At 33.6% G+C, this 16,524-nt stretch overlaps 3 protein-coding genes and 1 non-coding gene across 6 annotated transcripts; 2 read left to right on the top strand and 2 right to left on the bottom strand.

The window, feature by feature from the left end:
* Nucleotides 1–261: 261 nt before the first annotated feature.
* LOC120261364 (damage-control phosphatase At2g17340-like) lies at nucleotides 262–4,293 on the bottom strand. The gene is made up of 12 exons (XM_039269233.1): nucleotides 4,037–4,293; nucleotides 3,470–3,535; nucleotides 2,909–2,975; nucleotides 2,684–2,752; nucleotides 2,440–2,580; nucleotides 2,093–2,221; nucleotides 1,677–1,763; nucleotides 1,348–1,422; nucleotides 1,187–1,264; nucleotides 998–1,075; nucleotides 800–862; nucleotides 262–716 (listed from the first exon to the last, which is right to left on the bottom strand). Exons 1-12 carry the CDS (start codon nucleotides 4,204–4,206, stop codon nucleotides 633–635), a joined length of 1,107 nt encoding a protein of 368 aa, XP_039125167.1. The 5' UTR covers nucleotides 4,207–4,293; the 3' UTR covers nucleotides 262–632.
* Nucleotides 4,294–4,590: 297 nt separating this feature from the next.
* TRNAQ-CUG lies at nucleotides 4,591–4,662 on the top strand. The gene has a single exon. It is a non-coding gene; the product is annotated as a tRNA-Gln (tRNA).
* Nucleotides 4,663–5,032: 370 nt separating this feature from the next.
* Nucleotides 5,033–6,906, bottom strand: LOC120260299 (exopolygalacturonase-like). The gene is given in 7 exon segments (XM_039267732.1): nucleotides 5,033–5,269; nucleotides 5,379–5,607; nucleotides 5,736–5,761; nucleotides 5,763–6,026; nucleotides 6,161–6,334; nucleotides 6,445–6,585; nucleotides 6,766–6,906. Coding segments are annotated over 7 exon segments (1,212 nt in total).
* A 2,345-nt stretch (nucleotides 6,907–9,251) lies between these two features.
* On the top strand, nucleotides 9,252–16,096 carry LOC120261219 (RNA polymerase I-specific transcription initiation factor RRN3-like). 3 transcript variants are annotated; one of them, XM_039269006.1, is made up of 16 exons: nucleotides 9,252–9,388; nucleotides 9,788–9,903; nucleotides 10,162–10,266; nucleotides 10,368–10,439; nucleotides 10,526–10,597; nucleotides 10,686–10,919; nucleotides 11,382–11,492; nucleotides 11,569–11,676; nucleotides 11,796–11,912; nucleotides 12,577–12,645; nucleotides 12,795–12,901; nucleotides 13,625–13,708; nucleotides 13,794–13,890; nucleotides 14,242–14,361; nucleotides 14,841–15,025; nucleotides 15,442–16,096. In XM_039269006.1, the coding sequence occupies exons 2-16, from the start codon at nucleotides 9,790–9,792 to the stop codon at nucleotides 15,758–15,760; spliced, it is 1,914 nt and encodes a 637-aa protein (XP_039124940.1). In that variant the 5' UTR covers nucleotides 9,252–9,388; nucleotides 9,788–9,789; the 3' UTR covers nucleotides 15,761–16,096. The 3 variants fall into 3 exon arrangements, with proteins under 3 accessions (XP_039124940.1, XP_039124938.1, XP_039124941.1); XM_039269004.1 differs by having other exon boundaries at nucleotides 9,272–9,388; nucleotides 9,778–9,903; XM_039269007.1 differs by lacking the exon at nucleotides 12,577–12,645 and having other exon boundaries at nucleotides 9,272–9,388; nucleotides 9,778–9,903.
* Nucleotides 16,097–16,524: the final 428 nt, after the last annotated feature.

Genomic DNA, 16,524 nt, shown 5'->3' with positions numbered 1-16,524 from the left:
TGTTCATTTATATTATATATAGGCCAATGACTGATGTGACTTCTCTCATTTCAGGGTCTTTTGTGTGTGCGTGTGTGTAGAGTTTTAATAGAAGATTTTTTTTGTTAACAAATATGGCCATCCGCTTCAGGTATTTGACATGCATTATTATTTAAGTAAAGCAGATATCCTGGGTTCTGATTGTTTATTGGCAGGCAGCAGCACTGCACCTGCTGCATGGCTAACATCCAATTATAAATGGCTGCAAATAGAAGAGCTAGATAGAAGAATTAAACACAGGCCAGTAATGCAATGATCAAAGTATGTAGGCATGGCCTTCAATTAGAACATCAACAAACATTACCTATAAGCACGCCAATAAAAGTCGAAATGGCATGAGGATGAACAAGCACATGCTCAAAAATGCACACATGCCCTGTCATGCCGAATCCCCCATAATCATATAATGTTGGTCTTTATTTGTGCATTAATGCATGAAAAGGTCCTTGCCTGTTAAATAGAATAAGAAAATATTGGTGAAATTCTCCATATCTCTTGTGCAAGCTTTTCTTCACCTCTTCTTTCAGTTCCCTTGGAAGATGGGTATCAGAACTTGTAAAAGATGTGCCTAAATATGAGCTCAATAAGTTATTTCAATAGTTCAAGACCTCATTGTACTTGAAAACACAATCATATAGCCTTCCTCCCAAGAACTGAGCAACTTCTGGATGCTTGACCTATCGACAGAGGACAAGAGGGAAAGAAACAATAAATTCCTAGCATTCACAAAAACTTGATTAATCAATTATATAGATAATACCATTCCAATCTTCATTGAATCGCATTTCAACTGAGCATAAAGGTTTGTCTCTATAGCCCTTCCCTGAAGAAAAATGGTGAGAGATATTAAGATAATAAATTCATCTCCATGGCATCGAGTATTGCTTTGAATGAAACTCACAAGTCAAGTTTTATTTCCCCAGGACCCATAGGTATCTCAAAGACAAAGAAAACTTACCATTCCCTCTAACATCACGAGATCTGCATCACTAGCCAGGTATGCTAGCTCAGGTGACACGCTTGAGAGATCAATAACCTGAATGCAAGATAATCAAATCGAAATTAATTATAAACTCAACTTGAAATCCTTGCTTGCTTAAAATTATAGTGGCACCCATGAGAAAGGAATTTAAGTGCTAGTTTTTACCGGCAAATCATTGCCCGAATTGGCAATCAGAAGTCCGGATACATCAACACCAACAAGCTGCCCATTCTCATCCTTAAGCTGATTACAAGGTCCATAATAACATCAGTATCAAATCTTTCTTCTGCAGAAATTCAGGATGATAACACAAGTATTTCAATCACCTTTGCAATAATCTCAATCAGTTCAGGATATGTTACATCATTGATAGAAGGGAAGTCATTTGCAGCAAGAATAACCTGCCAAAAAACCAGGTACAATTCAATAATGGAATAGAACATATTCACTTAGTAGAAACAAGCCAAATAACAAAGAACCAAAAAGGGAAGGAACAACATGGAGATACAAGTGGGTTACAAACTTTTGCATATTAAACTGGTAGGATGCAAGCTTTGGTGTTAACCAGAAAAAACTATAGATAAAAATGATAGCAAGAGCTGAAAAAGGGAACCTTATTTCCAGATGATAAAAAATTTAATAAAATGATCCAAACCTGTGTGCCCCGCCGAAGTAGCTCTCTTGCAAATGGCAAAATTCCCAATATGATATCCGCACCCGAATTATCAACAAAGATAACTGCCTGGAAAATAGGCAGCAACAAACCATTACAGTTCCAACAAAGTGAAATGAGTGCACTCATGACAAAAGATTCACATCTGCAATTTATATACTAAGCAAAGGATTTTGCAGAAAGACATAATGAGAAGCAATTCATAGACTATAATGGGAATCCTAGAATAGTCATTTTAAACTCGAACAGAAACCAGCAATCAATTAATTGGAATAATATCTGTCAATGTCCAATACATCTGCAATAAATCAATTCTTGATAACTTGAGTGACACTACAAAAATCAAAATCATCAAAACAAGGAGAACTAAGCATGCTGCTGCACAAGGATCTCATTACCTTCTTCCAGGACTTCTTACTCCACTTTACTTTGAAAGCATCCAAGTCATCAATGACCCAAGGTCGTGATACAAGATTCTGACAACTGGCCAAAAAGGACATGCCATCCCTTGCAAAAACTTCTGCAAGCTACAAGATTAATAATATAAAGTCAAGTGCTTTATTCATCAAAAGACCTATTTAGATGACACATTTTTCAAATGGACTTTGAAAATGTTGGGCTAGAAGTGGCATATCATAGATTCAAAATCTATCAAAGCATAATATTAGATGTTCTTGAACCAGTTGTTTAAGGATCGTGCAGATAGCCATCATTGTTTCCGCATTTCATAGAAGAAGTTATTTACCTGAGCAGATCCCAAATCAAAAATGTTTCCAGCCAATATTCCCCTGACCAAGTTTTCTACCCTCTTGCTATCATCTTCAATAGCATCATTAAGCTTGACTACACTTTCAAAGAGAGATATAGCTTTTGCATTCTCCTCATCCTAATCCATTTAAAGGCATGCCATCCTATGATAAGAATACAGAATAAATGCTATAAATGGAGATGAAAAGACTAAAACAGTCTAGCATGACTGGAAAACTTACTTTAACCTTCTTGAATATGTCTTTAAATCCTAATTCTCTTAGAATTTGTTCACGAAGTCTACATAAGAGCTGCAAGGACCACAAAATAAACAAGCAGTGATTAATGTTATAACCTTGAAACCCACTGATAAAAATTTAAACAAAAGATGACTAGATTTCATTTATGGCAAGTAGTATAAAGATAAGAGAAAATACAAAATTGTGAATCTGTGATAACTAACTTACGATACAATCCGGTGGTCCACCATGGCTCTCAGGATTTTTCTTCATATCTTCAAGAATTGCAGTGTACCTTCCCAAAATAAGAGCAAATGGATAGGAGCTATGGAAAATTGTTAATTACCCAAACCAATTTTGTCCAGTTTGCATGCTGCCATATTATCAGAAAATGCTCCAAAACAAAGTGTGACCCATTGTTCGTTACACATAGCTTGAATATGTAAAATCCCCCCATCCATAAATTGATTCTATCCTTCGAATCTTGATAGTTTGAATTATTTTCATTTTTATAAATATTTCTTTCATTTCAAAATTACAGTACAATGTGTTATAGGACAACTACAAGTTCAATTCATTGTACTATGAAGTTTGCAAGTAAGTTCCACTACTATGGCTGAACCATTTTAGCTACAAATCAAGCAAAATGAGCCAATGTTTTATTTAAATGAAATCATGAAAATAAGATATAAGCATGCAACTTCAAGCATAGTTGGCAGAATCATGATTGATAGAAGATGAAGTTGCAGTGGTTTCAATCTTAAAGGAGTGGCTCACTGATAGTTGTACCTTTGAGCAAACTTCTCTGCTTTCTCAGGTGCATCCACAACTGAAGAATCAGTTTCAGCTCTTTGCCTGCAGAAGGACAAATCTTATATCACCCCTTTCATTCATAGTATCATTTTGGGATGGAAAACTGCAGCAATGTACATGAAAAACACAGCAATAAAACCTAAATGCAAACATCCAAAATCAAGAGCTTGGGAAAAACATGAAATGGACGCACTAACAAGGGATTAGATTCCCAAGAAATTAAGAAACCAAGGCTAATCAATAATTGGAAATCAGTAATTCCCTAAGCAAGCAACTAAAGTGACCGCATTGCCGGAATTATATGCTCAGCATGCTTTGCTTCGCCATACTTTGCTAAAAGGACAAAGCATTCAAACGATAGACAAAACGAGCAAATTTCTACTTATCTGATTCCAAAAGCATAAAATTCATTAAAAAAAAAATCGAGAAATCCACATAAAAGTACAGAAAATATCAGCACTAGAAATAAATGATAATTCTTGATTAAAAACAGAAACTTTACAGCATCGATTGAAACCTAAGAGCTTCAAGAAAGCAGGCAACCTGAAGGAAGGGACGGAGTTGAGGAAGAGATCGATCCACTGGATCTCGATAGGAGTGGCCTTCCGGGGATTGTCCTCGGGAAAGCGGTAGGGGATGGTGCAGGCCCTGTACTTGGATTCAATCGGGGTCTGGAGCAGCGGGAAGGGTACCGATGGCGACGAGCTCTCCATCTCTCCTTCTCCGACGAAATTTTTTTAGGGTTTCGAACCTCGAAATCGGAGCAGCGAAATCAGAGAAGAACGGTGTGGACCCGCAAGTTTGGAACTTTTATATATATATATATATATATGATATTGATGCTTTGAAGCTACCCATTATAGAGTAAGATATTACACGTGGCATGCCTTCATTGGTAACAAGAAATTAAATTCTATATAAATAAAAAATAAAAATAAGATATCGATATCAATATCAGGCATCATATTATTATTAATAAGAGGCAATGGACTTCCCCCTTTTTTAATAATAAATTAAAAGAAAAATATTGGAGAATCTTTAGTTGCCATATAATTAAATTTCTAAATACAATATTTTGAGCAAGAGTTATTAAAACCGGTCCCATGGTCTAGTGGTTAGGACATTGGACTCTGAATCCAGTAACCCGAGTTCAAATCTCGGTGGGACCTTACATTGTTTTTTTATTTCATTCACATATTTTTATTTATTTTTATTTTCTTTTACATTTCAATAAAAACAGTCACATATAATTAAACAAATTCTAGAATATATATTAGCCAAGACATAAAATATAATAGGCTCACTTTTAAATTTTATAATTTGAATATTTTTATTGTTTCAAAAATTAATTTATCCTCTCATACATGATACATGCATCATATTGCCTCAACAACAGTTAAAGAAATAATGTAATTTGTGTATACATATAAATATTAAAAATAAATAAAAGCACCACTCAATATTAGTGGTTGAATCATTTGGCAAATAGATACGTATATATATATATATATATATAGAACCATGTGCGTATAGTAGTGTCTATTGACACGGTGGTGGGACTTGTTTGCCAGAATACGCAGCCTTTACGTTGTTGCAAGTGGCACTGGAAACTTGAACGCCTGCCTGTCCACCAACATACCTCAAGTTAACATCTTGCATTTTAACATTTTGGCACGGCACTCCTCTGCTACAATCAAGCAACACCGCCACCGGTGACATTGATGTTCCTCTGATGTTCTTGAAGCTCACATCACGAATCCTCACCCTTGATGGAGCCTGCATGCATGCACGTATAGTATACGATAATTAATCACATATATTCATACAAAATAATTATAATTATGATATACTATATTATATATTAACAATTAATTAATTAACTCACCGAAGTGTCGCACTTGTGGTAAGGACAGTATGTTTGATCGATGATGATTGGATTTTCAACTCTGTTCATGATTATATTGTCAAATGTCATGTTAACAACATTGCTCACGCTTGGAGAATTCTCCCATGACTTAATTCTCACTCCATTATCAGTGCCTGTCAGTGTGCAATCCTTCACAACAAGATTTCTCACATCTCCTTCATTCTTATACCTTCCCAAACTTCCAATACTGATAATAATAATAATAATAATCAATTAATTAACATATATAATTATTTTGAATATTTAAAATTAGCATGCATTATATATAATGTACGTACGTACGTACGTATTGAAGTAGTAGCAGTAATTATATACCTGATGCCATGGCCAGGACCGCACTTTGATGTTGGCGAGGAAAACATCAGAGTTACTTTGGCCAATGGATACACAGTCATCGCCTGTACCGATATGAGATTGAGTTATGGAAACACCAGAGTTACGTTCGATGTGGATGCCGTCAGTGTTGGGGCTGTTGGCCGGAGCTATGATCTTCAAGTTCCGGGCTTGGAAGTTGTTGCAATGCAGCACAGCCATATGGAACATCTTGCTGTTTAATGATGTTATCCCATTCACCACCGTATTGTTTGTATTCACAAACTTTATATTCTGCACATGCATATATGCACGTACATTAAATTTATAATATATATATATATATATATATATTGATATATATTCTACTTGATCTCTTTATATTTGCTATATATATATATATATATATATATTATATATCAACTTACAGTGGGGAGGATTTTGCAGTGCTTCTTCTTAGGACACTCGTTGAAGGGCCAAGCTAAGGCACCCTGACCATCAAAGGTACCACCACCAGTGAGAATGAGATTATCAACCCATCCAAACAGCACCCAAGTATCACTTGGATAACTTTTCAAATTTGTAGTTGCCTTCAATAACCCCTGCATTTTAACATAATTTTACTGTTATAACTGCTATTTTCTGCACAAAATTAATTCTCTAATTCCTAGCTACTTATAAATTAAATGAACAGATATATATATATATATACCTGTACTTGCACTGCCATGGTCCGGACATTCCTGCAAGGGCCAGTGAACCTCACCGGACCAAGGAGGTACGTCCCGCCAGGAACAACAAACTTAGCATAACCGGTAGCATTGCAAGCCGCCTTCCATGTATCAAGGAATGCCTGCATTGTTTTTCATTAATGAATGGATTCAGTTTAATTATCTATATATATATCTAGCTACATATACATATATATTACATGCATTATATGCATGTGCAAAATGAATTAATAGAGCTAGCTGAAAATTAAAGGAGGAGTCAAGGTGATCGAAGAAAATTAAAGAAAAAGAAGTATACGTACCTTTGAGTTTTCAGTTTTGCCATCTGCTTTGGCACCATAAGAAAGCACATTGAAGACACCTCCAGCACTAGCATTGCCAGTGAAAAGGCATAAGATTGTGGAAAGAAGGAAGAAGATGGACAAGAGCTTCTTCATTTCCATTGTTTGATGATCTTGTTGTTCTTTAATTTCCTTCTGAGAAGCTTCTTGATGTTGTTGTTGATGTTGTTGATTTCTAGCATCTTGATGGGGACTCAATTTATATAAGTGAGATGATGTTTATTTTTAGGTTTGGATATGTGTTTTTAGGTTGTAATTTATGTTTAGATTTGTGAGCGTGTGGTGTTCCGGGTGGTGGTAACTACCCTAACTTCTGGCACCCCACTTCCATCTTTGGTCTTTAACCATTTGACCACCAACTTCCCACTTCCTCTTTTTTTCAATCCTGCATTAATTAGAAAACACTTATTAACCAGACTAATTAGGACTTAGGATGAGTCAATCATATATATGACTATTTATATATTTATATGTATTTACAGATATATATATATATATATATATATATATATATATATATATATATATATATATATATATATATATATATATATATATATATATATTAGATTAGAATCTCATATAATTAATTAACTTTTTTTCATTCTTTTTAATATTAATTTCCTTGCTCACACATGCATGTATATATGTTTTTCAAAGAACAAACCATCTCCCACCCATCAATTTAAAGTTATTTTATTCAATAATTTTCAATAATAAGCAAGTTAGAAAACATGTTTAAGTGATTACATGCATGATTTCTCTATATAAATAATTTCGTTATTGACAAATTATGAAAGAATAATTCTTTTATTAATTCCTTAAAATGAATTAGATAGTCTACTGTTACATTTGGACAAGAGAGAAAAAGAGCTAGAACATTATTATTTTCTATATATACAAAGAAATATTTTTGAAATGGTCCGTGAAATTAGATTAATTAATAAAATATTATCTTATCTCTTTAATTTTTGTTTTGTATTAAATATCTTTACACTGCAATTTTCATCAAATATATTTTTTAAGAAATGAGAATTTATTTTTAGCATTTTTTATATCACAATAAAATACAACATGGCTTCAAAAAAATATATATATATACAATAAAAAAAACAGATATAATATAAAATAATTCAATTAATATAAAGTTTTCAAATGTCAATTTTCAAATCATGAACAATTGATGTCTTCCGTCTGTCAATTTTCAAATATATATAAATAGAAATGATAGGATGAAAGATTTTAAACAAACATAACATAACAAAGACCAAATCAAATTGGTGAACAAGTTGGAAAGAATTTTTAATTTTTTCCTTAATTTTTTTCTTGAATATTAAATCACATTAAAATACCTAACATCATTTTATTTTAATGGCCTTTGAAATAATGATAATTAAAACTCCATATTAAAATTATTTCACACAAAAAAATTATTTGATCAGGAATTAAATTTATTTAAACATTAATAAATATAAGTATTGATAGTGCTAAAAATACAAGTTAATGTAAAAGTATTACCTCACTGATCCTTGCATGCTTTGCCTCTAGTATTCACCACGAGCTTGCCTCGAGATTTGAATTTTCATCAAATATTCCAACCCTCGACTTTGATTAGGAGAGTAATTGAAATCCGGATTAATTTATGTTTCTTCATATATTTCACAAATCTATTTTTTGAAAGAAAATAAAATTACAAATCAATCTCTGCCTTTTATGAACAAAATATATATATAATCCTTGCTTAAAACATAAAAGAAAAAATTATACTCCTTGATTAATAGAGCACTAGCTGTTCATGGCACAATTTTTTGTGAATTAAAATTTTAGTCTCAAATAAATTTGTAGAATATAAACTTGTCAATATTCTATAAAAGATTCAGCTACTAAAGACGTCCATAAATAAAAATTTTAAAGGCCTTTCTATATTAGTTTGCGGGCGAGAATATATTGCTATTGCCATCTTATAGTTATTAATTTGTTTGTAAATCAAAGTTGTTATAGCTTAATTATTATCCATATATGTATTTGCTTCAATTTGGATATTATTTTTTTAAACATATATACATTAAAAAAATAACTGGTGGGAAAATATGTTTATTAATAGCAAATTAGTTTTTGAAACAATTACTAGCAAATTTTAATAGTTATATTTGAAGTATAATTTATTTTAAAAATAACAACTTTTTTAATAAATTAGTGGTTTATCCACTTTACTCAAAAAAAAAAAAAAAAAATAACAACTCTAGAAGCAAGTAAACTCATGTTAAAAGATAATTTTTTTTCAATAGAGAAATATGGCCAAGTGACAGGTAAAATTCAAACCCTTGAATGGGATAATGGAGGTAAATACTTTTATTTTATATTAAATAATAATGATCTGAATTAATGTTCCGGATTTAAGAAACAAACGTGAAAGAAGTGTTTAGGGCCGGGCTTAAGAAACGGGCCTGAGTGTTGTGTTGGTTGATTGTGAGAGAAGTAGGGAAGCAATAAAACCCTCGCCGACTTGTTCTTGAATCCCTCTCTTCCGGTGAAGGCGGCGCCGAACTACTTCCGCCCTTGCACCCAATTTCTCTTTGATCTCGTGAGATTTCCTTCCTTTTGGATTCCCACTGAGTTTTTAACCTTTTTTTTCTTCTTCTTTAATCTCTAATTTCTCTTTTTTGCTTGTGATTCTTTGTTTTTTTTCCTGATTGTTCTTGTGCGCTGACTGATTTGCTTTCTGATTTGTTTTGTGTTTTTATGTGCTTGATAATCAAGTTAATTGCGGATCTAGTTGTCTGATTTTTGTTTGAAAAATCAATCTTTTTCTTTCCTTTTTTTTATTATTATTATTGATTTTTAGTTGGATTTGGAGTTTAGTTGTTGTATAACTACTGACAAGGTTTCTTGATTTGTTGCGGTGTTTATACTACTTTTTTTTTCTCCTTTAAATTGCTGTTGCTGTTGCTTTGATTATAATCTTTGAAGCAGCTCAATACAGAGATGGGCGTGGAGTTATTGAACAACGAGGTGGCTATGGCCGACATCGACGATCCGTGCTTCAGTGACTCGGAGACCGCGGCTTACGTGATTGAAGCACTTGAAGGTGTTTCCAAGGTATGGACTCTTTGGTCCTTGAAGCACTTGGGTTTTAAGCTGCAATTTTTGTGCCTAATATGTTTTGTTTTTTTTTGTTTTTAAAAAATAATCTTGATGCCTCAAATTATGGTTACAATGTTATTATATATAAGATAAGGTGGATGTGGGAAATCAAAATGATCCTGTGCTTACTTTGTTAATTGCTTCTCAATAGTTTTGCGATTAATGAATTATGTTAAGTGACACTTGGTGGTGTTCTTTTTTCTGGTCACTAAGGTTCCTAGTGTGATAGCTCCCGCCGACAGAGACCAGTATGACAACCTGCTATGCATCCTTGACCCTACTAAAGAGATGCACTTTCAGGATGAGGCTTTACTTGTGGTAAGCCTTTGACTTCTTACTGTCCAATTCTTGTTATGTGGTTGTTTTGATCTGGAACCTTAACCTTGAAATCGTACTATTATTTTCTTGGTAAATCTTAGGTTGCTTTGAGGACACTCACACAAGCAGTGCATAAAATCGACCCTGTTTTCCATGGGGAGCTTCTGAATAATGTCAGTGTCCTGTTGTAATTTATAGGTGTTCCTTTTAAATAAGGCTGCTACAGTGATATTACTAACCAGAATTCGTTTTTCTTCAGATTTTTGACATGAGTGTTTGGAAATATGGGCCAGATACAGTAAGCACATTGCTGGAACTGATCGCTTGTTTGGTATGGGACCCAAGAGAGCTGAACATTGTAGCCTTGTATTGCCAATCTTTATCCCATGGATTAGTACTTACATGATTTATTGCATCAGGCTTCTGTAGCTGACAAGTTTCTAGATACCTGTTTGCACATGCTTGTTAATAATTTTGAACCGCATCGGAGGTTAAAAAGTTCTAATCATCAACGATCATTGGCAAGAAAGGAAGAAGTTCACAGTCAGCTGCATACGGTTATGCACTATATTTCTGAGTTGGTGCCTCTTGCTCCCATGAAGCTCAAGTATATTATTGATCTTAAAATGCCAAAATGTACTGACTCCAAGGAGGTGAGATATGCAAACTTCAGAATTTTAGTTCATAGGTGATTGTAACAATCTTTTGAGTTGAATTTCATCTATTTATTGTCTGCCCGCTCTTTTTATAGATGTCAGGGCTGCAGGTTTGAAACAATCATAATTATGAGTGTGTATTGATTAAAATCAGGGTGATTGTGCCAGTGACTGTTTGTGCATATTACATATACATAAAATAGTTTAATTTTCTTATGTCCACACCCCTAACCTACTTATGCCCTACTAACATGATGCCTACAATAGCTTTTGGAAGAAGTTCATTATTCCCTAGTGACTAGAAGGTTTATTCATGTTGTTTGGATAGTTTTTCTTGAATATATTACATTTCTTATGCCTCTGCCAGCTTTTGGATGTTAATGCCTGCTATCCTTTCTCATTCTGTAGCTCCCGATCCTCTGGAGTTATGCTTCTTGGTAAAAACACCCCTTTTTGCAGGTTATTATAGTGTTTGTGGATTGCATGCTGGGGCTGGAGAATGATGAAATTGGGGAATTTCTTGGTGGTGCATTGTTAGCAAAAGTGGTGGACCTGCTTACTGACTTAGATGTATGTACTGAAGTTGCTTCATAGGATCTGAAAGAAAAGGAGTTATTGAGCTCATGCTTGATATTGGTTGACACAGGTAAACATTAGTTGGGAGGACATTCTACAAGAAGACACTAACAAAGGAATTTTTGACATGGAACTGGAAGATGTTGAGGAAAATGCAGATGGTTTAATTGGCAGAAAGGTTTGTTTCTGATGTGCCACATAGTTGGCTTGTAAAATATTGTTTGTCACTCTCTTTTATATTGAATGGTCTTCCTTTGATATTTTGAAATTAAACTAAGATGTTTTATGATTTCTCAGTCTGTGGAAGAATACGGAGTTCTTAATGGTAATGCATTTGCTGATAAGCTGGATGGCTTGATGGTGGCTGTGTGCAAACATCTGACAATATGGGCATCTAATGGTCGCTTAGAGGCAGTAAGTTTCTAAGTTTAGCTGTTTTGTGTGTATGTGGAATTTAAACTCATAGGATTTCCGTAGAGTACCATGTTTATTATCATCTTTAGGTTAGCTTGAGCTCAATGTGTTTGGTGTAGAACTTTCAATATGATTTGTATATGAAGGGAAAAACATTTTTTTTGGCTGGCTGTGAATTTTATGTTCAACTTCTGAAACGTGACTTATACGTAGGAAGAGCCGCGGATGATATTGAGATGTTCTGTGCTTGTTGCATTTATAAAGAACCTTTGACTATTCTTTTTATCAGGTTAATGTAGTTTGGTTTTGGTTTAATTACCAGATTGGTCCCTCTATTATAGTGAAAGTGTCCTTTCACTCCCCATATTATTTTTTGTCCTTCTGGGATCCCTCTATTTTACCATTTAGTGAAATACAAGTCCTTCCCTCTTATATCATTTGTCCCTAGAAGGTCCCTAAGAGGGACTTTTATTTCACTAAATGGTAAAATAGAAGGATCCCAGAAGGACAAAAAATAATAGGAGGACTAAAAGGGCACTTTTACTATAATAGAGGGACTAATCTGGTAATTAAACCTTTGGTTTTCTACCCCAGCTTGTGCATCCATGCAAGTTAGTTCCTGCATGTGTGCCTCCTAAATATGCATCATTTCTGATGTCATTAGGTGTTTGCAAATCTTAAAGAAGCCTTTCGAAGAAGTGTGTTGAATGCTTACAAGTCAAAGTTTGCACAGGTAATTCATAGCTTTACTTTGTATTAGTTAGGTATAGCTCTCTCTGGGTTCTTCAAATTTTTTTTTAGTGAGATATTTATCTACAGATCAGATGTATTATAGTTGGTGATCAAGTTCACCTCCATGATCATTTGATATTTCGATTGCAGTTTGTGATGTTTTATGCCTGTTCATTGGATCCTGAGACATGTGGCCAAGAGTTTGCTTTTATGCTTCGAGATATATTTCTTTCAAGAACTGAAACTCCAATTTCTAGGTAATCTTAGTTCTGAAGGTAAACTGTGTATTTTCTTTCCTATCAAAATTTGAATGTCTTGGAGATGAGTGTTTGCTTTCTTTTTTAAATGTTTTACTCGTGCATTGTCGTGAATGTCAAATATGTGGTAGTTATTAGTAGAGTGTCAGGCAAATTGTTAAACTTTTTCTAATGTTTTTGAATGTCTATGGCTGATCCTTCGAATACAGTGTTGCTAATGAACACTTTGGTGTAAGAAATGTGCTCCTTTTCATTGCTTAGGAATTGACACTGCTAAAGTTTGTTCTCAAGTTCTTAGAGCAAAATTTTCAAGGAAAAAGTTTCATTGCTCAGACCTCATAGTTCATTCCATCCCATGTTGCTGTATTCAATTTAGCTATGCATATTTTGTGTCAGAAATGATGATGTCTTCCTGCTGTTTGGAAAACTTGATGAAAAAATAGAAAGGATGGGCAGAAATTCATCCCAATGCTATATTTAAACTATTTGTTATGTTCCACTGGTGTAGCAGGTGATTTGCGTGTTTTTAGTTCTGTGTCTGTTTAAGAATCCTGTTATGAAAATCCATGTAAAATTCACAAGCTTGAGCTTGTGTTATGTTTGGGGAGCTGTAAATTCTGTAGCCAATGTTTGTGCAGCATCTTGACGGGAACTTGTTTGAATTTTTTTGTCTTCTTGTTTTAGCTTACATTTTGTGCCTTTTCTTTGTGGTCTCCTCTGCAGAATGAGTGCTGTTGGGTATCTTGCTAGCTACTTGTCTCGGGCAAAGTTCATTTCAACTTCTCTGGCGGTAGACATACTAGAAAGGCTAGTGAATATTCTTTGATTCCTTTTGGTAAAGTATTTTTTCCAAATTCTATTCTTTTATTCACATTTCCGTTTCCTTCTTCAGCTTAATGGATTGGTGTTTTGAGTATTGCCAATGTCATAATGACCCAGAGAAAATAATCAACCCAAAAGCTAATCGAATCTTCTATGCTGGATGGCAGGTAAATTTTATTATTTGGTGTAATTTGTTAGAGTGAAACATTTATGATGGTATAGTTTGCTAGTTAGTGGAAGCTTTTGTAGTTATTTGTTTCAGCTTGTGAAGTTGTAATGTTTAATAGCCTACAGAATTTCAATTCAGGAAGAGCGTAGTGCATATGTCATTTTCTTTTTTGTTTTTTTTAGAACCAATTGTGAGATTAAAATGGTTTATATAGCCTTTTTTTTTGGTTTGAGACTGCCTCAATATCTTATGTGAATGTGGGATAAGCTTGAATCAGAAGTTGCTTTGTTTATTTGGCACTTTGTATTGTCATCTATTTTATAACAGTGAAGTTGCATTTCCATTGTAGGCTGTGATGTATACCCTTTGCTTTCATATGAGATCCATTGTCGATGATCCTCAGCTCAAGTCAAAGCTATTAGGAATGCCCTTGCAACCAATTCTTCATCATGCATTAAGTCCTTTAAAGGTGAGCGAGTCTCTATCCTTTGTTTCCGTAAAGGACAAATTTATTTTTTTTACACAGACCAAGTTAAATTTGTCAAGGAACAGATTGCTGATCATATCCAATTACTTTTTATATTCTAGCACAACATGAAAATAAGTTTTGGTTAATAATAATAATAATAATAATAATAATAATAATAATAATAATAATAAAAAATAGCATGAATAAGCAATCTGTTATTGACATGTCCATATATGAAAATAAGTTGATACAAGGCTATGCACTGGAGCTCATATAATCTTGCCAGGTGCCTCTTCTAATTGCAGTTGAAGTAATCTTACTGGCTTTTTGCTCTTCCACACTTGGAACTAAAAAAATGTCATTTCTTTGTCGCTTCCATCATTGTTTTAATTTTGCTTTTATTATCTTCCACATGGTAATACTCTCAAAATAAATGACCGAAATATGCTCTTAATTTTAATTCCTTTGCTCAAGAACAGGTTTGTTTGCCTTCTATTGTCCATGAATTCCTGAGGCAAGCGAAGGCGGCTAATTTGTGCAAGAAATCAGTTTCCCTATTTTCTGAAAGTTTACTTGAGTCGGATTTCTCAAAAGCATTTGGTGGAGTGGAGAGATTGGATATGTTCTTCCCCTTTGATCCGTATTTACTGAAAGAATCCGACAGGTATTCCCTGGATGTTTTAGTTTGATAACATATAAGAATTTCTTTTTTTTTTGTTCTTCTTGCTCTTAAGAAGCTTAGGTTTCACCAATGTCTGTATTTGATCTTCCTAGAATGGTAGTTCTCCAATTATTCTTCCTCAATTTATAAAATGTGCCAAAAAAAAAAAAACCATAATGGTATTTAATTAAAACTTAGAAAAGGAAAGAGTTACAATTTTGTAAGATGCCCACTTTCTTTCTTGATGTTTTTGGTTAACAATATGCCTGTGCAAACCTTAAGACATAGTGGATTCTTATTGGACTAGTAGCTGACACATAAAATCTAGTGATTTGACCTTTCTTTACTGTCTTTGTGATAAATTTTTGTGCTACAATATTCGTGAAATATAATTCCTCTATTATTGCCTTGACCTGAAGCTTCATAAGGCCCAACTTCAAGTTCTGGTCCTCAGTTAAGACAACATATAGCAATTGCAACTCGGAAGATGAAGAAGATTATGAGGACCTTGATGTGCCAGATTTTGCAGAGATCGGGTGCTTCAGCGAGAACCATAAAATAGAAACTGACAGTGATGAAGATGATGACGACGACAACGATAATGACAATGATCTTGAGTTATCAATGAACAAGATGTCAATAACCCCCAAACATTACTTCAATCCTCATTTGATGGGAAAGCAACAATTCCCAGCTCGGATGCCCGCAAGAATTAGACCTTCTGTGAGTCCACCATAACAAGCATCATTTTTGTGGCCCCAATTCAAGCCCAAAATCTGGGTAGTGGATAGATAATGTAGTACACCATAATTTTTACCCCAAAAATGCATTTGTGGAGCAGGTGGGGCGGAGTAGTTATTTGTTAAATCGCAGCTCTGTTGTAATATAGAAAAACAAGAGGATGCTCTATCGATCATTAGAATGAGATGGATAAAGCACCTTTTGTTTTCCCCCTCTTTTTTCTTTTTTTCAATTTAAACATAACTGTTGATGTTCGAGGTTAACCACAATTTAGGGGCTGCTGATACAATGGATGATTTTTAAAGTTATGTTTCACAAGGTTTGCTGATTTAAGTAATTGTCCCGAGATGTGAGACAATTTACTTTCTGTTTTTTTTTTTTTTTTTCAAGTGTTGGAAAACATAAGGCTAATCTTTTAGCAAACTTATGATAAAAACATAAATCTTTCTAGTTTGCTTGTTTCTTATTTAAAATCTAATTACCTACATTTCAAAACCAATTTTACTAATCATAATAAACAATCACATTTATTCCATTTGTTCTTTTTTTCTCTGTCGTGAATCACATACAAATTTTTTTTGTTATTTCATATAATTTAATAAAAAATTAATTATGTTTTTAAAATACTCTTAATTTATATCTTCACATTTCTCTTTCGTATTAAATTTATTAAATTTCAAAAATATAATTGAATAGAGTATTAAAGTAATTTTAAAAAAAAATACTTATAATTACAGATAAAAAAAGACATAGATTTATGA

This window comes from Dioscorea cayenensis, chromosome 5 (genome assembly GCF_009730915.1).
Source record: "Dioscorea cayenensis subsp. rotundata cultivar TDr96_F1 chromosome 5, TDr96_F1_v2_PseudoChromosome.rev07_lg8_w22 25.fasta, whole genome shotgun sequence".
Classification (NCBI taxonomy): Eukaryota; Viridiplantae; Streptophyta; class Magnoliopsida; order Dioscoreales; family Dioscoreaceae; genus Dioscorea; species Dioscorea cayenensis.
The sequence above is the reverse complement of the archived record's forward strand: the minus strand, read 5'-3'. Positions and strand labels throughout refer to the sequence as shown.